Source organism: Electrophorus electricus, chromosome 19 (genome assembly GCF_013358815.1).
Source record: "Electrophorus electricus isolate fEleEle1 chromosome 19, fEleEle1.pri, whole genome shotgun sequence".
Taxonomy (NCBI): domain Eukaryota; kingdom Metazoa; phylum Chordata; class Actinopteri; order Gymnotiformes; family Gymnotidae; genus Electrophorus; species Electrophorus electricus.
Window position 1 is genome coordinate 13,784,569 of NC_049553.1, and position 17,649 is coordinate 13,802,217.

The 17,649-nt window shown below is 35.4% G+C and overlaps 2 protein-coding genes across 4 annotated transcripts; both read right to left on the reverse strand.

Annotated features, from left to right (window-relative positions):
* Positions 1 to 306: 306 nt before the first annotated feature.
* LOC118243043 (GTPase IMAP family member 4-like) lies at positions 307 to 4,191 on the reverse strand. 3 transcript variants are annotated; one of them, XM_035536614.1, is made up of 3 exons: positions 4,033 to 4,191; positions 3,467 to 3,527; positions 307 to 1,911 (listed from the first exon to the last, which is right to left on the reverse strand). In XM_035536614.1, exon 3 carries the CDS (start codon positions 1,904 to 1,906, stop codon positions 911 to 913), a length of 996 nt encoding a protein of 331 aa, XP_035392507.1. In that variant the 5' UTR covers positions 1,907 to 1,911; positions 3,467 to 3,527; positions 4,033 to 4,191; the 3' UTR covers positions 307 to 910. The 3 variants fall into 3 exon arrangements, 2 of the variants coding, with proteins under 2 accessions (XP_035392507.1, XP_035392506.1); XM_035536613.1 differs by having other exon boundaries at positions 307 to 1,914; XR_004777156.1 differs by lacking the exon at positions 307 to 1,911 and adding an exon at positions 2,125 to 2,149.
* A 3,385-nt stretch (positions 4,192 to 7,576) lies between these two features.
* Positions 7,577 to 13,233, reverse strand: LOC118240136 (GTPase IMAP family member 4-like). Its single transcript, XM_035520006.1, has 5 exons — positions 11,351 to 13,233; positions 10,785 to 10,845; positions 9,450 to 9,519; positions 8,612 to 9,286; positions 7,577 to 7,692 (listed from the first exon to the last, which is right to left on the reverse strand). The coding sequence occupies exons 4-5, from the start codon at positions 9,276 to 9,278 to the stop codon at positions 7,577 to 7,579; spliced, it is 783 nt and encodes a 260-aa protein (XP_035375899.1). The 5' UTR covers positions 9,279 to 9,286; positions 9,450 to 9,519; positions 10,785 to 10,845; positions 11,351 to 13,233.
* Between the last annotated feature and the right edge of the window lie 4,416 nt (positions 13,234 to 17,649).

The following is a 17,649-nucleotide window of genomic DNA, read 5'->3' on the forward strand; positions in this document are numbered from 1 at the left end:
TTTTGACAGGGCAAAACCAAACCTAAATAATGTTTGTCAGACATTTTCAAATGATTGGTCCACCTTTATAATGAGGAGATTTCTTATTGTAAAACAAATTTATTATCAATATTATACAACAACAACAATACTAATAATAATCACCATCATCTCGAGAGGTGTACACCAAAGAAAACCACTGAGCAAAATCAAAGCTGGTAAAAATATATGTTCAACTACAGTGAATAGGCAGCAGAGCCAAAGCTTCCTCAGCGAACCAATCAGCAGCTACTTTACCTAATATGTAGTACTGGGTATTTTGAACATAGCCAGAAGCATCGTGATAAACTAAACGCAGAGGAAACTCATAATCAGGGAAATGGGAATGGGCAGGATGGTTCTGGAGACAAATTGTAATAAAAAGTAATGCATTTAATATATAACCCACATCAATGACAAATCCAGTGTATGGCTAATCAAGCAAACAAGTATGAATGTGAAATTTTTAATTCCCTTGAACAAAAAACAAAAAGGTACAGACATCAATTAATCAAAATAATATTAATAATAAAATGCAGTCAGCAGCCAAAAATCTAAATTAAATCAGCATAAACTGAACAGTGAACATTCTCTTTACTATAGAACCTACATCTATGGGACATTTCTGTTGATTTCATACAATGAACAGGCTGCAGTCTGTATAAAAATGACAGATTTGACAGTTCATTATGATAAATGGATAAAGTAAATGTAATATTGTTCAAAATCAACCAATAAAGTCGAAAAGTGTACATACAAACCATATATGTGTAAACTGCTTCAGTATGTTCATTCTTTACACACATTCATGTGCTCTCTTGTCTTTGAAATTTCACTAATCAAATAAGATCTACTGTTTAAATTTATACTGATCATTGTGGTGATCTTATACTTAAGATAAGAGTTCTTTAATTTTATCTATTACTTCTATTGCACCTTCAACTGTTTCTTTATATGCCATTTTCATTGCCTCATCCACAGTCTCTGCCCCATCTGCTCCTTGATTACCACTAATCACTCCTGCTATTGCCCCAGCTGCACTTGATGTTCCAAGTATACCTGCTGTGCATGCTGGAACGCTCGCTGAAATTAAGACTCCAAGGCCAAGGAAAGCACCTGTCAATGCTCCTGTTCCCGTCCCCACTAACTTTGCTAACAGGTTGCTATGAACTCTCGGCTTTGCTTGTTCTCTCACTATTTTAATATCTGGAACCTCTTTACCTTCCTCACATGAAGCCTTACACTCTGCATCTATAACTTTATCTACTAGCTGTAGCATCTCATTGGTGTAACACTCTCCTCTATTCTCCCTCACCATCTCCTCTATGGTGTTCAGTAGCTTCTCCACCTGAACCCTGTTGCTCCTGTACTCATCCTGTTGCTCATTCCAGTATTTATTATCAATGACATGAACACGACCTCCACATTTATTCACAAGGTCCTGTAACTCTCTACTCTGCTTCACAAAGTCTTCAATCATCTGGCCCTCAGGGAGTTGATCACCAAAGGTGAAGAGCACCACTGCATATTTTAGGGCATCCTCTCCAAATGATTCAGTTATTTTTTTCACAGTTTCGATCTCGTGCTTTGTGTATCTTCCAACTTTGAGCACAATCACAAATGCATGTGGGCCTGGTGCACACTCAGTAACACATCGTAATATTTCAGAGTTTAATTCCTCTGAAGTGAGACTAGTGTCAAAAAACCCAGGTGTGTCAATGACTGTTATTAACTTCTCATTAATGGGTTTTGTATTTAAGTAGCATTTTTGAGTTTGTGAGTTGGGTGAACATTTAGAACCAAATACTTGTTCACCCAGGATCAGATTTCCAGCACTGCTTTTACCATCACCTGTTTTCCCAAGAAGCACAATCCTCCGTTCATCCATCGCTCCTACTGAGAGACAAAAGAGCATTGCTGAATAACCAATGTTATGACAGCATGAGTTACCATGCAATGAATTTGAGGTGAGTTCAGACCATTCAGGATAAGTTATTGTCACCTGTTCATTTGAGTTATTAAGTTTAAATGGTATTTCACAATATAATATAAACTTTACCTCTCTGCCTTTATTCTGCGGCAGGCAGGTTCAGTATCACATGTGAGTCAGAATCCTGTAGCCTCTATGCACCTAAACAAAAAGACAAATCAAGATCCTGTTCAAGCAGTTTCTTGCAGATCTTTCTCTTTAACATTTCTGACACAATGGAAACCACACACAATTTACATTTTGTTTGTTTATTTGTTAAAACAATTTTAAATGAAAAATACTTTTGCAGCACCAACTGCCCTGGTCAGCAAGCATACAAACATGCATGACTGACTATTGATAGAGTAATTCATCCCTGCTATCCAGAGGGCAGTGCCAGTTTTGTTATCATAGACTCTGGGACATGGATGGGTTTTGCATCATTGGGCCTTGAAACACTAACACAAATTATCTTAAAACAAGACTTAATTTTTGAGAACAGGAACTTTTGATTTCCTGTATCACTATCACAATCACATAATGATTGTACAAGATTAATTTAAAACATGAACAAGCAGTAAGTCTCATTCAGTGTGTTAGGGTTGGCCCCTCCTATCATCCCTGTCTCCATGGTTTCCCTGTCTCATGTTATTGTCTCATTTTCTCCATTCCTTGTTTTGGTTTTCACCTTCTCATTTGTATCACCTGTTCATTGTTAGTCCTCATTACCTTGTGTATTTATAGCTTGTGATTCTATTCCTGTGTTCTGTGAAGTTGGATGTTCTAAGCCCTGCGTTGTTTGCTCTGACTGTGTGTCTCTGCCTGTTCGTGTAGTTTTTGTTCCTTATTGTAGCCTGTGTTTTTGTTCTAGTTGAGTTCCATGTTGTACATTTCTATCTAGCCAGTTTAGTTGTTTTCCTGTTATTGTGTGTTACTTTCTGTTTGTCTTATGTTTCCTGGATCCATCTATGTTGGTAAATTGACCCTGGACTGTGCCAAAGACTCAGATTATGGATTTGGCGTTAAAAAATCTCACTCTTTTCAGTTTGTGTCCGCCTCGTGATCGCTCCACATTACAAAACCTTTATCAAGTTTATTATTGTCATTATTTTTCAGAATAAATCTTTAAAACTAGAACTAGCAGGCCTTACTCTCAACTACATTATGCAATGTTGTCAAAGCATTTATCATATTTTTTTTTAATGTGTAATTGTATCTTGCTAAACAGTATAGGAAATAAGCTAATTATTATATTCCCTACAAACTGAAAATGTTCAGCAACACTTTAATTTGAACAGCACTATGATGGTACACTTACAGATTTGAATAGACACAAAAGGACAAATGATCCTTTAACTCTGAGAAAATAAACCAAAGGTGAAAAATAGAACAAAAGAAAGTTTACATGTCTTTTGTACCTTTAATTTTGAAGACAAGTGTATGTAGTTACAAGAGAGAGGAATAAGATTTAGGACTCACCGGCAGGTTGGCCAGATCTTTACAAAACACACTTGAATGAGTGTTTGTAGGCTCTGTACACCTAAAAGGTAAAAATCAAAGCTTAAGCCATTTATTGCAGCCACTTCTTCCATTAACAATTGAGACCAGGCGGCGTCTGACAGTGGGTAATGGTGAACTTAACTCCCCAGGGCCTTCCAGTAGCCTCAGAAATCAATCCATTTTGGTTTCTGATTTTTATATGCTCTATCAGTAAAGAGATCAATTATACCAATCTTCTATGATAAGTTCTGTATATTGGCATGCTGTTTCCTTTAATTCCACAGAATAAAGCCAATCATCAAGAAAACACAGTTTGTTCGAAAAATACCATGCGGTCTGAATAGAGACAACATTTGCTGTATAGTTAAGTATATGGATGTTTTCTAATTCTAGTGGTGAGATGAAAATACAGCTTACTTGTGGGTCTTTCAAACACTGTTTTCATTACCAAAAAAATTAAACATTTATAAAAGCGCATTCTGCCACTGTTTATGCAATGGCTGCACACTGAAAGCAAATAACATATGCTTATAAGATTTTGGTACCTTTAATGTCTGCAGTCACTTCAGTCAGTTACTTCTGTGTTGGCAGGCACCTCAATATCTGAGACAGAAACCTGTCACCTCTATATATCTACGACAAACCACAAATCAATATCCAGTTCAAACCAGTTGTTGCCGGTCCTCATTTTCACAGTTGTGACAGGTCAAAACCACACCTAAGTCCCGTTAACTACTCTTCCCCCATTAAAAAGGAAAATATGCTTTGCTGATGTACTCGGGGAAATAGTTGTGATTGTTTCAGTCCATGACAATGTCAACCAACCAGTTCCTGGTCACTGCTAAAATTTATTATTAATTTGGTTTCAGTTGCAGACATTTTCAAATGATTTGGTCCGCCTTTATAATGAGGAGATTTATTATTGTAAAACAAACACACAAACTACATTTTGATATGTATATCCCTCCTATTCAACCCATACACTCCTGCATAAAAAAAATAGAACAAACCTAAAATGTTATAATATTAAGCTTTTAATGGTCTCATCAACAAATAATTGGGCATTTTCGAACACCATACATGTAGAACATTGAATTTTATATTAAAATTTTAGGTGTTTCATGATATTATATTTGTTTACAAAAATGTGCATTAATAGGCATTTATCATAAATTATCAACATGAAGGAGGCTTTGCCTAATTTATGTTTTGTGTTTCATTTCATGAAGTCATAGAGGCATAAAGTGAGCCATGTTCTTGGTAACGGTGATGCATAATGCACACATGGAGTTTTGGTTTCTGATCCAGAGATTGCTAATTTTCTGTCAATAATTAAATCACTAAGTGATTGTACTCAGTAGAGTCAACACTACTGTCATACCATGCCACCACAGTAATATGCGCACATCCCTCTGTGACCATATCTATGCTCACAAGGTCCTGTGTTTCCAGGATCTTATGTTCCCTAGTTCAATACTTTGTGAACACATTAACCTTCCTAGGAACATAGGACCCTGGGAACATGTTTTTAGTTATATGCTGATAAAACAAGTATTCTCCTCACTTGAAATGTGTGTTTTGAATAACTTGGATGGATTTGTGGACACTTGATAAGGCCTTTTGGAAACCCATAGCAAAGTGTTTTATTAAACATGCACACTTTTTCTTTTACTAAACAAAATAATTTGCTAAATTATAAAAAATAAATAAATACTTTTAGCTTTCATTTCTGATGATCCAGTTATATAATTTAATCAGAGTCTATATAGCTTGCATGATAACATTTGAATAAAAAATCACAATCATAAGCAAAGCAAAATCATTGGAAATTGGCTGGTTTGGGCCTGTGCTTAATCCAGTGAACATAATTTACTATGGTAGAGTAAACCCAAGAAAAAAAACACACTGTAAAAACTTTCTTTGTGTTAATTTGATTTAAATCACCAGTGTTGTTCAGATTTTTTTTAAAATGTCTGTTTTACGTGGTCAGCTTACAATTTGAGGTACCCAAAATTTTATCTTCTATTTCCCATCACCACAGAAGAGAAATACATCTTGTAATTGAAATTCCGTTAACATGCTCTCTCTGTGGTTTTGCTAAGAAATGAAATTTTTCAGAAGTGTGTGACTTCTTTAAACACAGGATGTAAAACCATAGACACTGGTTATTGTCATTGTACTAAACATCAAACTATGCACTACATTATATACATCCTTCTTTTCTATATTTCATCAGTGTACCTATTTACTGAATGCCACACTGGTATTCATTCACATTTCAAAATATAACAATAAAAAAATAATTTTAAAAAATCTCCAAACATATTTGATCCATCTATCATATACAGGGATAATCATATGCATAAATTATCTTAAATAGTAAACAGGGGCCATCATACATTAAGTCTTATTGCGCACAATGGTATTTTGTTTCTAAAATATAACAATTTTGTTTAAAATGTATGGATGCCAAGTTATGCCCAGTTATGCTCCGTATTGTACTATGTTCTTCAAAATGCATTGTCGGTACTGTATATAAATGCACTTTTATGTATTTTTTGTATAACAATAGTATTGTTTCACAAAAATTCCAATTAGTGTGAGTGAAATAGACAAAAAGTAAATCCTCCATTTTCCTGGCTACTCAAGCACTTCCAGGTTTTCCTGCTGTCGTCTGTTTCCATGGTCCATATATATATATATATATATATGTCGCTTCTTGTTCTGTTACACTTATTCTCTGCGCTCCAGGCTAAGTTACGCTTTAATTTTTTCGTGCTCGCTAGTTTTATTCTGTTCTCATTCCTCGTCAGGTGTTCTCCCATCTGTTGTACTTTCTCTCTGTCTACGTTGCTTTCCCTGTTTGTATTTGCCAGTCTTGTTCAATTCTCGTTCCTCGTCAGGTGTTCTACCGTCTCTTCGCTTCTGTTAGGTTTGTCTTCCCGTGTTCATATATGAAAGGATGTTGTCTGGTTTTCCTTTTGGTTCTGTTACCTGTGCTTTTGTCGTGGTTATTGTTTGTCTATCTTAAGTAGCCTGGTTCAGTCTATTCCCCTTCCTAATCAGTTTCCTTCCCCGCTTGTCCTAGTTTTACAATTCATCGTTGTCCTTCCATTAGTAATACCTTACTGTTTATATTTTTTGTTGCCTAGTTATCTTCACCCTGTTAGTTTGTTAGTCTTCTGTTTGTTCCTTCGTTCTATTCTGTATTATGTATTTCCCTGGTTAGTCTGCTTCTGTTATTAAATGTATTCATTTATTCTATCTTGTCTGTCTTTTATTCTCATTATGGCTTCCCTGGTCATTGATTCAGCTCGCTCTCACGTCCAAGGCGTTGTTACTTCCGGTGTGTGTTCGCTCTCAACCTGCCCCTCGTTATATCTGCCTTGTGCTGTGGGAATGCTTAAGATAAGAAAAATTTGATCTGGTCACTATATAGTAGTGACGTTTGGGTCTTAGTACCTAGTGGATCATTGTTAAAGGAAAACTTCAAAGTGAATTTTTTATTCACTTGAACAAAGACCATAAAAGTTACAGACAGATCAAATATCAAATAATCTAAATGTTATTAGTATTAAAATGCAGTCAGCAACCATTAATCAAAATTAAATTGGCATAGACTGAAAAATGTACATTCTCTTTAATAAAGTACCTACAGTATATCTATGTGAGATTCCTGTTGAGTTACATACAGTGAACAGGCTGCAGTCTGTATAAAAAACGACAGATTGGTACCTTTTAATGTCTGCAGTCACTTCAGTCAGTTACTTTAGTGTTGGCATGCACCTCAATATCCCAAGTGAGACAGAATCCTGTCACCTCTACGACAAACGACAAATCATTATCCACTTCAAACCAGTTGATGCTGGTCCTGGCATTTTTGACAGGGCAAAACCAAACCTAAATAATGTTTGTCAGACATTTTCAAATGATTGGTCCACCTTTATAATGAGGAGATTTCTTATTGTAAAACAAATTTATTATCAATATTATACAACAACAACAATACTAATAATAATCACCATCATCTCGAGAGGTGTACACCAAAGAAAACCACTGAGCAAAATCAAAGCTGGTAAAAATATATGTTCAACTACAGTGAATAGGCAGCAGAGCCAAAGCTTCCTCAGCGAACCAATCAGCAGCTACTTTACCTAATATGTAGTACTGGGTATTTTGAACATAGCCAGAAGCATCGTGATAAACTAAACGCAGAGGAAACTCATAATCAGGGAAATGGGAATGGGCAGGATGGTTCTGGAGACAAATTGTAATAAAAAGTAATGCATTTAATATATAACCCACATCAATGACAAATCCAGTGTATGGCTAATCAAGCAAACAAGTATGAATGTGAAATTTTTAATTCCCTTGAACAAAAAACAAAAAGGTACAGACATCAATTAATCAAAAATAATATTAATAATAAAATGCAGTCAGCAGCCAAAAATCTAAATTAAATCAGCATAAACTGAACAGTGAACATTCTCTTTACTATAGAACCTACATCTATGGGACATTTCTGTTGATTTCATACAATGAACAGGCTGCAGTCTGTATAAAAATGACAGATTTGACAGTTCATTATGATAAATGGATAAAGTAAATGTAATATTGTTCAAAATCAACCAATAAAGTCGAAAAGTGTACATACAAACCATATATGTGTAAACTGCTTCAGTATGTTCATTCTTTACACACATTCATGTGCTCTCTTGTCTTTGAAATTTCACTAATCAAATAAGATCTACTGTTTAAATTTATACTGATCATTGTGGTGATCTTATACTTAAGATAAGAGTTCTTTAATTTTATCTATTACTTCTATTGCACCTTCAACTGTTTCTTTATATGCCATTTTCATTGCCTCATCCACAGTCTCTGCCCCATCTGCTCCTTGATTACCACTAATCACTCCTGCTATTGCCCCAGCTGCACTTGATGTTCCAAGTATACCTGCTGTGCATGCTGGAACGCTCGCTGAAATTAAGACTCCAGCCCCAAGGCCAAGGAAAGCACCTGTCAATGCTCCTGTTCCCGTCCCCACTAACTTTGCTAACAGGTTGCTATGAACTCTCGGCTTTGCTTGTTCTCTCACTATTTTAATATCTGGAACCTCTTTACCTTCCTCACATGAAGCCTTACACTCTGCATCTATAACTTTATCTACTAGCTGTAGCATCTCATTGGTGTAACACTCTCCTCTATTCTCCCTCACCATCTCCTCTATGGTGTTCAGTAGCTTCTCCACCTGAACCCTGTTGCTCCTGTACTCATCCTGTTGCTCATTCCAGTATTTATTATCAATGACATGAACACGACCTCCACATTTATTCACAAGCTGCTGTAACACTCTACTCTCCTTCACAAAGTCTTCAATAGTCTCGCCCTCAATGAGTTGATCACCAAAGGTGAAGAGCACCATTGCATATCTTACTGCATCCTCTCCAAATGATTCAGTTATTTTTTTCACAGTTTCGATCTCGTGCTTTGTGTATCTTCCAACTTTGAGCACAATCACAAATGCATGTAGGCCTGGTGCACACTCAGTAACACATCGTAATATTTCAGAGTTTAGTTCCTCTGAAGTGAGACTAGTGTCAAAAAGCCCAGGTGTGTCAATGACTGTTATTAACTTCTCAGTAATGGATTTTGTTTTAAAGGAACATTTTTGAGTTTGTGAGTTGGGTGAACATCCAGTAGGAAACACTTTTTCACCCAGTATCACATTTCCAACGCTGCTTTTACCATCACCTGTTTTCCCAAGAAGCACAATCCTCCGTTCATCCATCGCTCCTACTGAGAGGCAAAAGAGCATTGATGAATAACCAATGTTATGACAGCATGAGTTACCATGCAATGAATTTGAGGTGAGCTCAGACCATTCAGGTCAAGTTATTGTCACCTGTACATTTGAGTTATCAAGTTTAAATGGTATTTCACAATATAATATAAAATGTACCTCTGCCTTTATTCAGGAGCAGGCAGGTTCAGTATCAGGTGTGAGTCAGACTCCTCTATCCTCTATGCACCTAAATAAAAAGACAAATCAAGATCCTGTTCAAGCAGTTTCTTGCAGATCTTTCTCTCATTCACATTTCTGACACAATGGAAACCACACGCAATTTACATTTTGTTTGTTTGTTTGTTAAAATAATTTTAAATGAAAAATACTTTTGCAGCACCAACTGCCCTGGTCAGCAAGCATACAGACATCCATGACTGACTATTGATAGAGTAATTCATCCCTGCTATCCAGAGGGCAGTGCCAGTTTTGTTACCATAGACTCTGGGACATGGATGGGTTTGGCATTATTGGGCCTCGAAACATTAAGACAAATGATCTTAAAACAATTTCACGTGTGTACATAATAAAGGACTTAATAAAATATTGTATTTCCAAAGATAAAAAACAAGATTTAATTTTTGAGAACAGGAACTTTTGACTTCCTTGAACGTCATTGTTTAATATGTAGATAATGTTATTGATAAAATTATCACTACCACAATCAAATAATGATTGTACAAGATTAATTTATGTTTTGAATTAAATTTAAATCTTTATGCCTTGTGTTAGTCCTTGTTAGTTTGCTGGTCTTTGGGATTCCATTCCTGTGTTCTCTGTAGTTGGATGTTCTAAGCCCTGCCATGTTTGCTCTGACTGTGTGTCTCTGCCTGTTCATGTGGTTTGTGTTATTGTTCTAGCTGTGTTCCATGTTGTACATTTCTATCTAGCCGGTTTAGTTGTTTTCCTGTTATCGTGTGTTACTTTCTGTTTGTCTTATGTTTCCTGGATCCCTCTATGTTGGTAAATTGACCCTAGACTGTGCCAAAGACTCAGATTATGGATTTGGCCTTAAAAAATCTCACTCTTTTCAGTTTGTGTCCGCCTCGTGATCGCTCCACATTACAAAACCTTTATCAAGTTTATTATTGTCATTATTTTTCAGAATAAATCTTTAAAACTAGAACTAGCAGGCCTTACTCTCAACTACATTATGCAATGTTGTCAAAGCATTTATCATATTTTTTATGTGTAATTGTATCTTGCCAAACAGTATAGGAAATAAGCTAATTATTATATTCCCTACAAACCAAAAACGTTTAGCATCATTTTCATTTGAACAACACTATGATGGTACACTTAGATGTGAATAGACACAAAAGGACAAATGATACTTTAACTCTGAGAAATTAAACCAAACGTCAAAAATAGATCAAAAGGTCTTTTGTACCTTTTAGTTTTGAAGTCAGGTCTGTATAGTTACAAGAGAGAGGAATAAGGTTTAGGACTCACCGGCAGGTTGGCCAGATCTTTACAAAACACACTTGAATGAGTGTTTGTAGGCTCTGTACACCTAAAAGGTAAAAATCAAAACTTAAGCCATTTATTGCAGCCACTTCTTCCATTAACAATTGAGACCAGGCGGCGTCTGACAGTGGGTAATGGTGAACTTAACTCCCCAGGGCCTTCCAGTAGCCTCAGAAATCAATTCATTTTGGTTTCTGATTTTTATATGCTCTATCAGTAAAGAGATCAATTATACCAATCTTCTATGATAAGTTCTGTATATTGGCATGCTGTTTGCTTTAATTCCACAGAATAAAGCCAATCATCAAGAAAACGCAGTTTGTTCTAAAAATACCATGCAATCTGAATAGAGACAATATTTGCTGTAGAGTTAAGCATATGGTTGTTTTCTAATTCTAGTGGTGAGATGAAAATACAGCTTACTTGCGGGTCTGTCAAACACTGTTTTCATTACCATAAAATTTAAACATGTATAAAAGCACATTCTAGCACTGTTTATGCAATGGCTGCACACTGAAAGCAAATAAATTTTTTTTATAAGATTTGGCTACCTTTTAATGTCTGCAGTCACTTCAGTCAGTTACTTCTGTGTTGGCAGGCACCTCAATATCTGAGACAGAAACCTGTCACCTCTATATATCTACGACAAACCACAAATCAATATCCAGTTCAAACCAGTTGTTGCCGGTCCTCATTTTCACAGTTGTGACAGGTCAAAACCACACCTAAGTCCTGTTAACTACTCTTCCCCCATTAAAATGGAAAATATGCTTAACTGATTATTCATTTGGTTTCAGTTGCAGACATTTTCAAATGATTTGGTCCACTTTTATAATGAGGAGATTTATTATTGTAAAACAAACACACAAACTACATTTTGATATGTATATCCCTCCTATTCAACCCATACACTCCTGCATAAAAAAAATAGAACAAACCCAAAATGTTATAATATTAAGCTTTTAATGGTCTCATCAACAAATAATTGGGCATTTTCAAACACGATACATGTAGAACATTGAATTTTATATTAAAATTTTAGGTCTTTCATGATGTTATATTTGTTTACAATAAAATGTTTCACCTGTGGTTCTGTAACCTTAGCAGTAAAAAGTGCCAGCCCTCAGCTCTGTTCAATAGAACTGCATTTTTACCATGCGCTAGCAGAAGTCCTGCAAAAAAGTACAGAAATGTCTTGGCCTTTGAGCACACAGAAAAAAAGGCTAAAAACCTCAAAGAGGATAATTTGTTACACCAATTAACTTTTAAAGAATTAAACATGATGCAAAATGTGCATTAAAAGGGCATTTATCATAAATGATCAACATGTAGGAGGCTTTGCTTTATTTATGTTTTGTGTTTCAATTCATGAAGTGATAGAGGCATAAAGTGAGCCATGTATTTGGAAATTGTAATGCATAGTGCACACATGGAGTTTAAAATGTATTCTTTTGGTTTGTGATCCAGAGATTATTGACAGAAAACTACAACAACAACAACAATAATAATAATCACCAACATTATCATCTTGAAAGGTGTACACCAAAGAAATCCATGCTGCAAAATCAAAGCTGGTAAAAATATATGTACAGCTACAGAGAAGAGGCAGCAGAGCCAAAGCTTCCTCAGCAAACCAATCAACAGCTACTTTACCTAATATGGAGTGAAATTCTGTTAAAATACTGTTTTGTCTTAATGCGGTTGTGCTAAGAAATGACATTTTAAAAAAGTGTGTGACTTCCTTAAACACAGGATGTGAAACCATACACACTGGCAGAAGTGCTTATTCTCACTGTACTAAACATCAAACTATGCATTACATTAGGTATCCTTCTTTTCTATATTTCATCACTGTATCAGTATACTTATTTACTGTATGTCACATTGGTATTCATTCACATTTCAAAATTTGACAATAAAAATACAAAAAAAACCCAAACCCTCCAAACATATTATAGCCCTCTATCATATACAGGGATAATTATGTGCATAAATGAGCTGAAATACTCAAATAGTAACCAGTGGCTATCATACAGTAAGTCTCATTGTGCACAATAGTTGTATTTTGTTTCTAAAATATAACAATTTTGTGCCAACTCCCATCACCATAGAAGAGAAACACATCTTGTACTTTAGTGCTAGACAATGTATAAAAGAACTGAGAAGGTTTGCAAAAGGAGAGCGAAAGGACATGTCAGTTTTGGCTGTTTAAAATCCATGGATGCTAAGTTATGCCCAGTTATGCTGTGTATTGTACTCCATTCTTCAAAGTGCATTGTCGGTCCTGTATATAAATGCACTTGTTTTGGTCTTATCTATTTTAAGTATTTTATGTATAAAAATAGTGTTATTTCACAAAAATTGCAATTAGTGTGAGTAAATAGTGTGAGTGAAATGTTGTTCCCTTGTCTTGTGGATGTGGGTCAGTATATCTATAGCTTAGCACACACACAAACACACACACACACACACACACACACACACACACACACACAAAACCAACTCTCTCTATATATCCCCTAACCAAAAATCCTTCAAATGTTGATCAGTGAAGAATACATTACTTCTGAAAAAATCAAGTGTTCATCACTCCTCGTTGTTACACTTACTCTCTGCGCTCTACGCTTTCATTTTTTCGCGCCCGCTAGTTTTATTCTGTTCTCATTTCTTGTCAGGTGTTCTCCCATCTGTTGTACTTTCTCTCTGCCTACGTTGCTTTCCCTGCTCGTATTCAGCAGTCTTATTCAATCCTCATTTCTCGTCAGGTGTTCTACCGTCTCTTTGCTTCCGTTTAGGTTTGTCTTCCCGTGTTCATATATGAAAGGATGTTGTCTGGTTTTCCTTTTGGTTCTGTTACCTGTGCTTTTGTCGTGGTTATTGTTTGTCTATCTTAAGTAGCCTGGTTCAGTCTATTCCCCTTCCTAATCAGTTTCCTTCCCCGCTTGTCCTAGTTTTACAATTCATCGTTGTCCTTCCATTAGTAATACCTTACTGTTTATATTTTTTGTTGCCTAGTTATCTTCACCCTTTTAGTTTGTTAGTCTTCTGTTTGTTCCTTCGTTCTATTCTGTATTATGTATTTCCCTGGTTAGTCTGTTTCTGTTATTAAACTATTTATTCATTTATTCTATCTTGTCTGTGTTCTTATTATGGCTTCCCTGGTCATTGATTCAGCTCGCTGTCATGTCCAAGGCCTTGTCACTTCGGGTGTGTGTTGACGCTCAACCTGCCCCTCGTTATATCTGCCTTGTGCTGTGGGAATGCATAAGATAAGAAAAATTTGATCTGGTCACTATATAGTAGTGAAATTTGGGTCTTAGTACTTAGTGGATCATTGTTAAAGGAAAACTTCACGGTGATTTTTTTATTCACTAGAATAAAAACCAAAAAAGTTACAGACAGATCAAATATCAAATAATCTAAATGTTATTAGTATTAAAATGCAGTCAGCAACCATTAATCAAAATTAAATTAGCATAGACTGAAAAATGAACATTCTCGTTAATAAAGTACCTACAGTATATCTATATGAGATTTATGTTGATTTTCATACAGTGAACAAGGTGCAGTCTGTATAAAAAATGAGATTTTTGTTTTTGTTCATTGTGATGAATGAATAAAGTAAATGTAATAATATTCAAAATACAACAGTAAAGTTTTAAAGTGTACATACGAGCCACATAAATGTAAACTGCTTCAGTATGTTCATTCTTTACACACATTCATATACTCTCTCAAATCAAATTAGATCTACGGTTTGAAGGCATGTGTAATAATTTTGTAACATAAACTTTGTGGTAATTATGAAATTTCCTTCAGCTAAGAGTTCTTTAATTCTCTTCATTACATCTAAATCACCTTCAACTGTTTCTTTATATGACAGTTACATGATTTTTGGGAGCAGAGACTTTTAACTTCCTTGAATTTAATATACAGATAACAGTGTTAATAAAATTATCGCTATCACAATCAGACCATGATTGTATAAGATTTATTTAGATCATGATGAAGCAGGAAATCTCACACAATCTTTATAAAATGTAACAACCGATATGTATTATTGCAATTCTTATCCAGAATAAAACTTTAAAACTAGGACTAGCAGGGCTTACTCTCAGGACCTCTCTTAATGATCTTTTGCTACATTAGGCAATGGTGTCAAAGCAGTTATCGTATTATATTTATTGTTTGCTACATTGAAACTGCAACAGTAGTAGTAGTAGTATGTTACCAAACAGAATGTCTAGGAAGTAAGTTAATTATTATATTCCCTACAAACCAAAAATGTTTAGCATGAATTTACTTTGAACAACAGTATGATGGGATACTTAGAATAGACACAAAATGACAAATGACATACTTTAACTCTTAACTCATCAACAAACTATAACAAGAAAATGGTAGACCTGTGGAACTGTAACCAACAAATAGTGCCAGTCCTGTTGAAGAGAACTGTATTTTATTTTAGTTTTGCTAGCGGGAAAGTCCTACAAAGGCTGCTCAGAAAAGACTTGGCCTTTGATCACAGAGAAGAGGCGAAAAAACACAAAGAAGATCATTTAAATAAATACAATACAAAAGTGTAACATCAGGGGTGACCCAGGCCAAAACAAGACTACACTGACACAAGACTACACTAACTCCCTACACGAAAACACAGACAAAACCCAGTCCAAATTGGCAGCCATTCTTTACCGACTAGTGTACATACAAATATTTATAGTATGTCCAAATTTACGACAGCAGCCTTAGTTATAAGTGCAAAGCAGGCTCAGAGTCAAAAGGGAAAGCAATCACTGAATAGAATATCAAAACTATCACAAATCACAGTTCACAAAAAGGTCTCCAAATCTCTCTGTCTCTTCTCCCTCCAAAACACCTTCTTACATCCTTCCTCCAGGTGGGGCCTTGTTTCCAGACTAGACAGAAAGTATGAAGTTTCAATTCATGAAGCTGTGCATCATGGATGCATAAATCAAACCATGTTCTTGGTAAAACCGATACATGGTGCACGCATGAATTTAGAAATGTATTCTTTTGGTTTCTGTTCCAGAGATTGCTCATTTTCTGTCAATAATTTTCCATAGAATCATTAGTACTGTCATGCCATGCCACCATAAGAATATGCCCACGTCCCCCTGGGACCATATGTATGGTCCATACGTATGGTCCCAGAATCACATGTTTCCAGGGTCCTATGTTCCCCAGTTTGATATTCTGTTAACACATTAACTCTCCTCTTATATTTGGCTCATATTTGACCCATTTCAAGTTAAAATATTTCAGAATCTCTGATCCTGACCCTGAGCCTAACTTTAACTCTAATCCTAACCGAAAACAATAGTCACTTGAAACATACGATTCAAAACAAGTATTCTCTTGACTTGAAATGTGGATATATGTGTTTTGAATAACTTGGATAGATTTGAAGGCACTTGATAAGGCCTTACGTATACTATTGAACAGTATTTTGCAAATCATTACAGTCATATAATTTGTATTGATACACTTAGTTGACAATAAATAAAAGGTAGAGAACAGTTGGATTTTGAAATTATATATCAGGACTAACTGACAACAAATAAACTGTAATTATCAGATGATACCTCATTTTGCTACATTGCCATTTCATGACATGAAACAACAGCAATAACTTTCAAGCATTTAGCACAAGTGAAGCCTGACCCAGGTTTGCAGGCCACATAATGGGAATGAAGGCGTGGACCATGGCCTGAAAAAGGGGTGGGGAGAGTTAAAGGACTTGTCAGTTTGGCTGTTCAGGGATCAGTTAAATCTGTGGACATAACAATAATCCATAATGCTCAGATTAAAAATATATACTGTATATAAATTAACCTATTTTAGTATTCCAGTCCATGGTACAGGTCATCCCATCATGCAACAGCGGTGGAAAATCTCTTTCTTAATTGGGTGGAAGCTTTATATGATCAAGTGACCTCATAGAAAGGTTTGTGTTTGTCCCATACTAGATACTACACTGCATACTACTGCAGGGACCAGTATGCAGGGTACAGTATTTACTGAGTGCATTATGCAGTATACAGTATGTAGTACTGGGTGTTTTGAACATAGCCAGAAGCATCGTGATAAACTAAACGCAGAGGAAACTCATAATCAGGGGAATGGGAATGGGCAGGATGGTTCTGGAGACAAATTGTAATAAAAAGTAATGCATTTAATATAGAATCCACATCAATGACAAATCCAGTGTAAGGCTACTCAAACAAACATGTGTGAATGTGAACGTATTAAGTCCCTTGAACAAAAAACAAAAAGGTACAGACATCAAATAATCAAAATAATATTAATAATAAAAATGCAGTCAGTGGCCAAAAATCTAAATGAAATCAGCATAAACTGAACAGTGAACATTCTCTTTACTATAGAACCTACATCTATGGGACATTTCTGTTGATTACATACAATGAACAGGCTGCAGTCTGTATAAAATAATATGAGAGATTTTTGTTTCTGTTCATTATGATAAATGGATAAAGTAAATGTAATATTGTTCAAAATCCAACAATAAAGTCGAAAAGTGTACATACAAGCCATATATGTGTAAACTGCTTCAGTAGGTTCATTCTTTACACACATTAATTTGCTCTCTTGTCTTTGAAATCTCACCAATCAAATGAGATCTACTGTTTAAATTTATACTGATCTTTGTGGTGATCTTATACTTAAGATAAGAGTTCTTTAATTTTATTTATTACTTCTTTTGCACCTTCAACTGTTTCTTTATATGCCATTTTCATTGCAACATCCACAGTCTTTGCCCCATCTGCTCCTTGATTACCACTAATCACTCCTGCTATTGCCCCAGCTG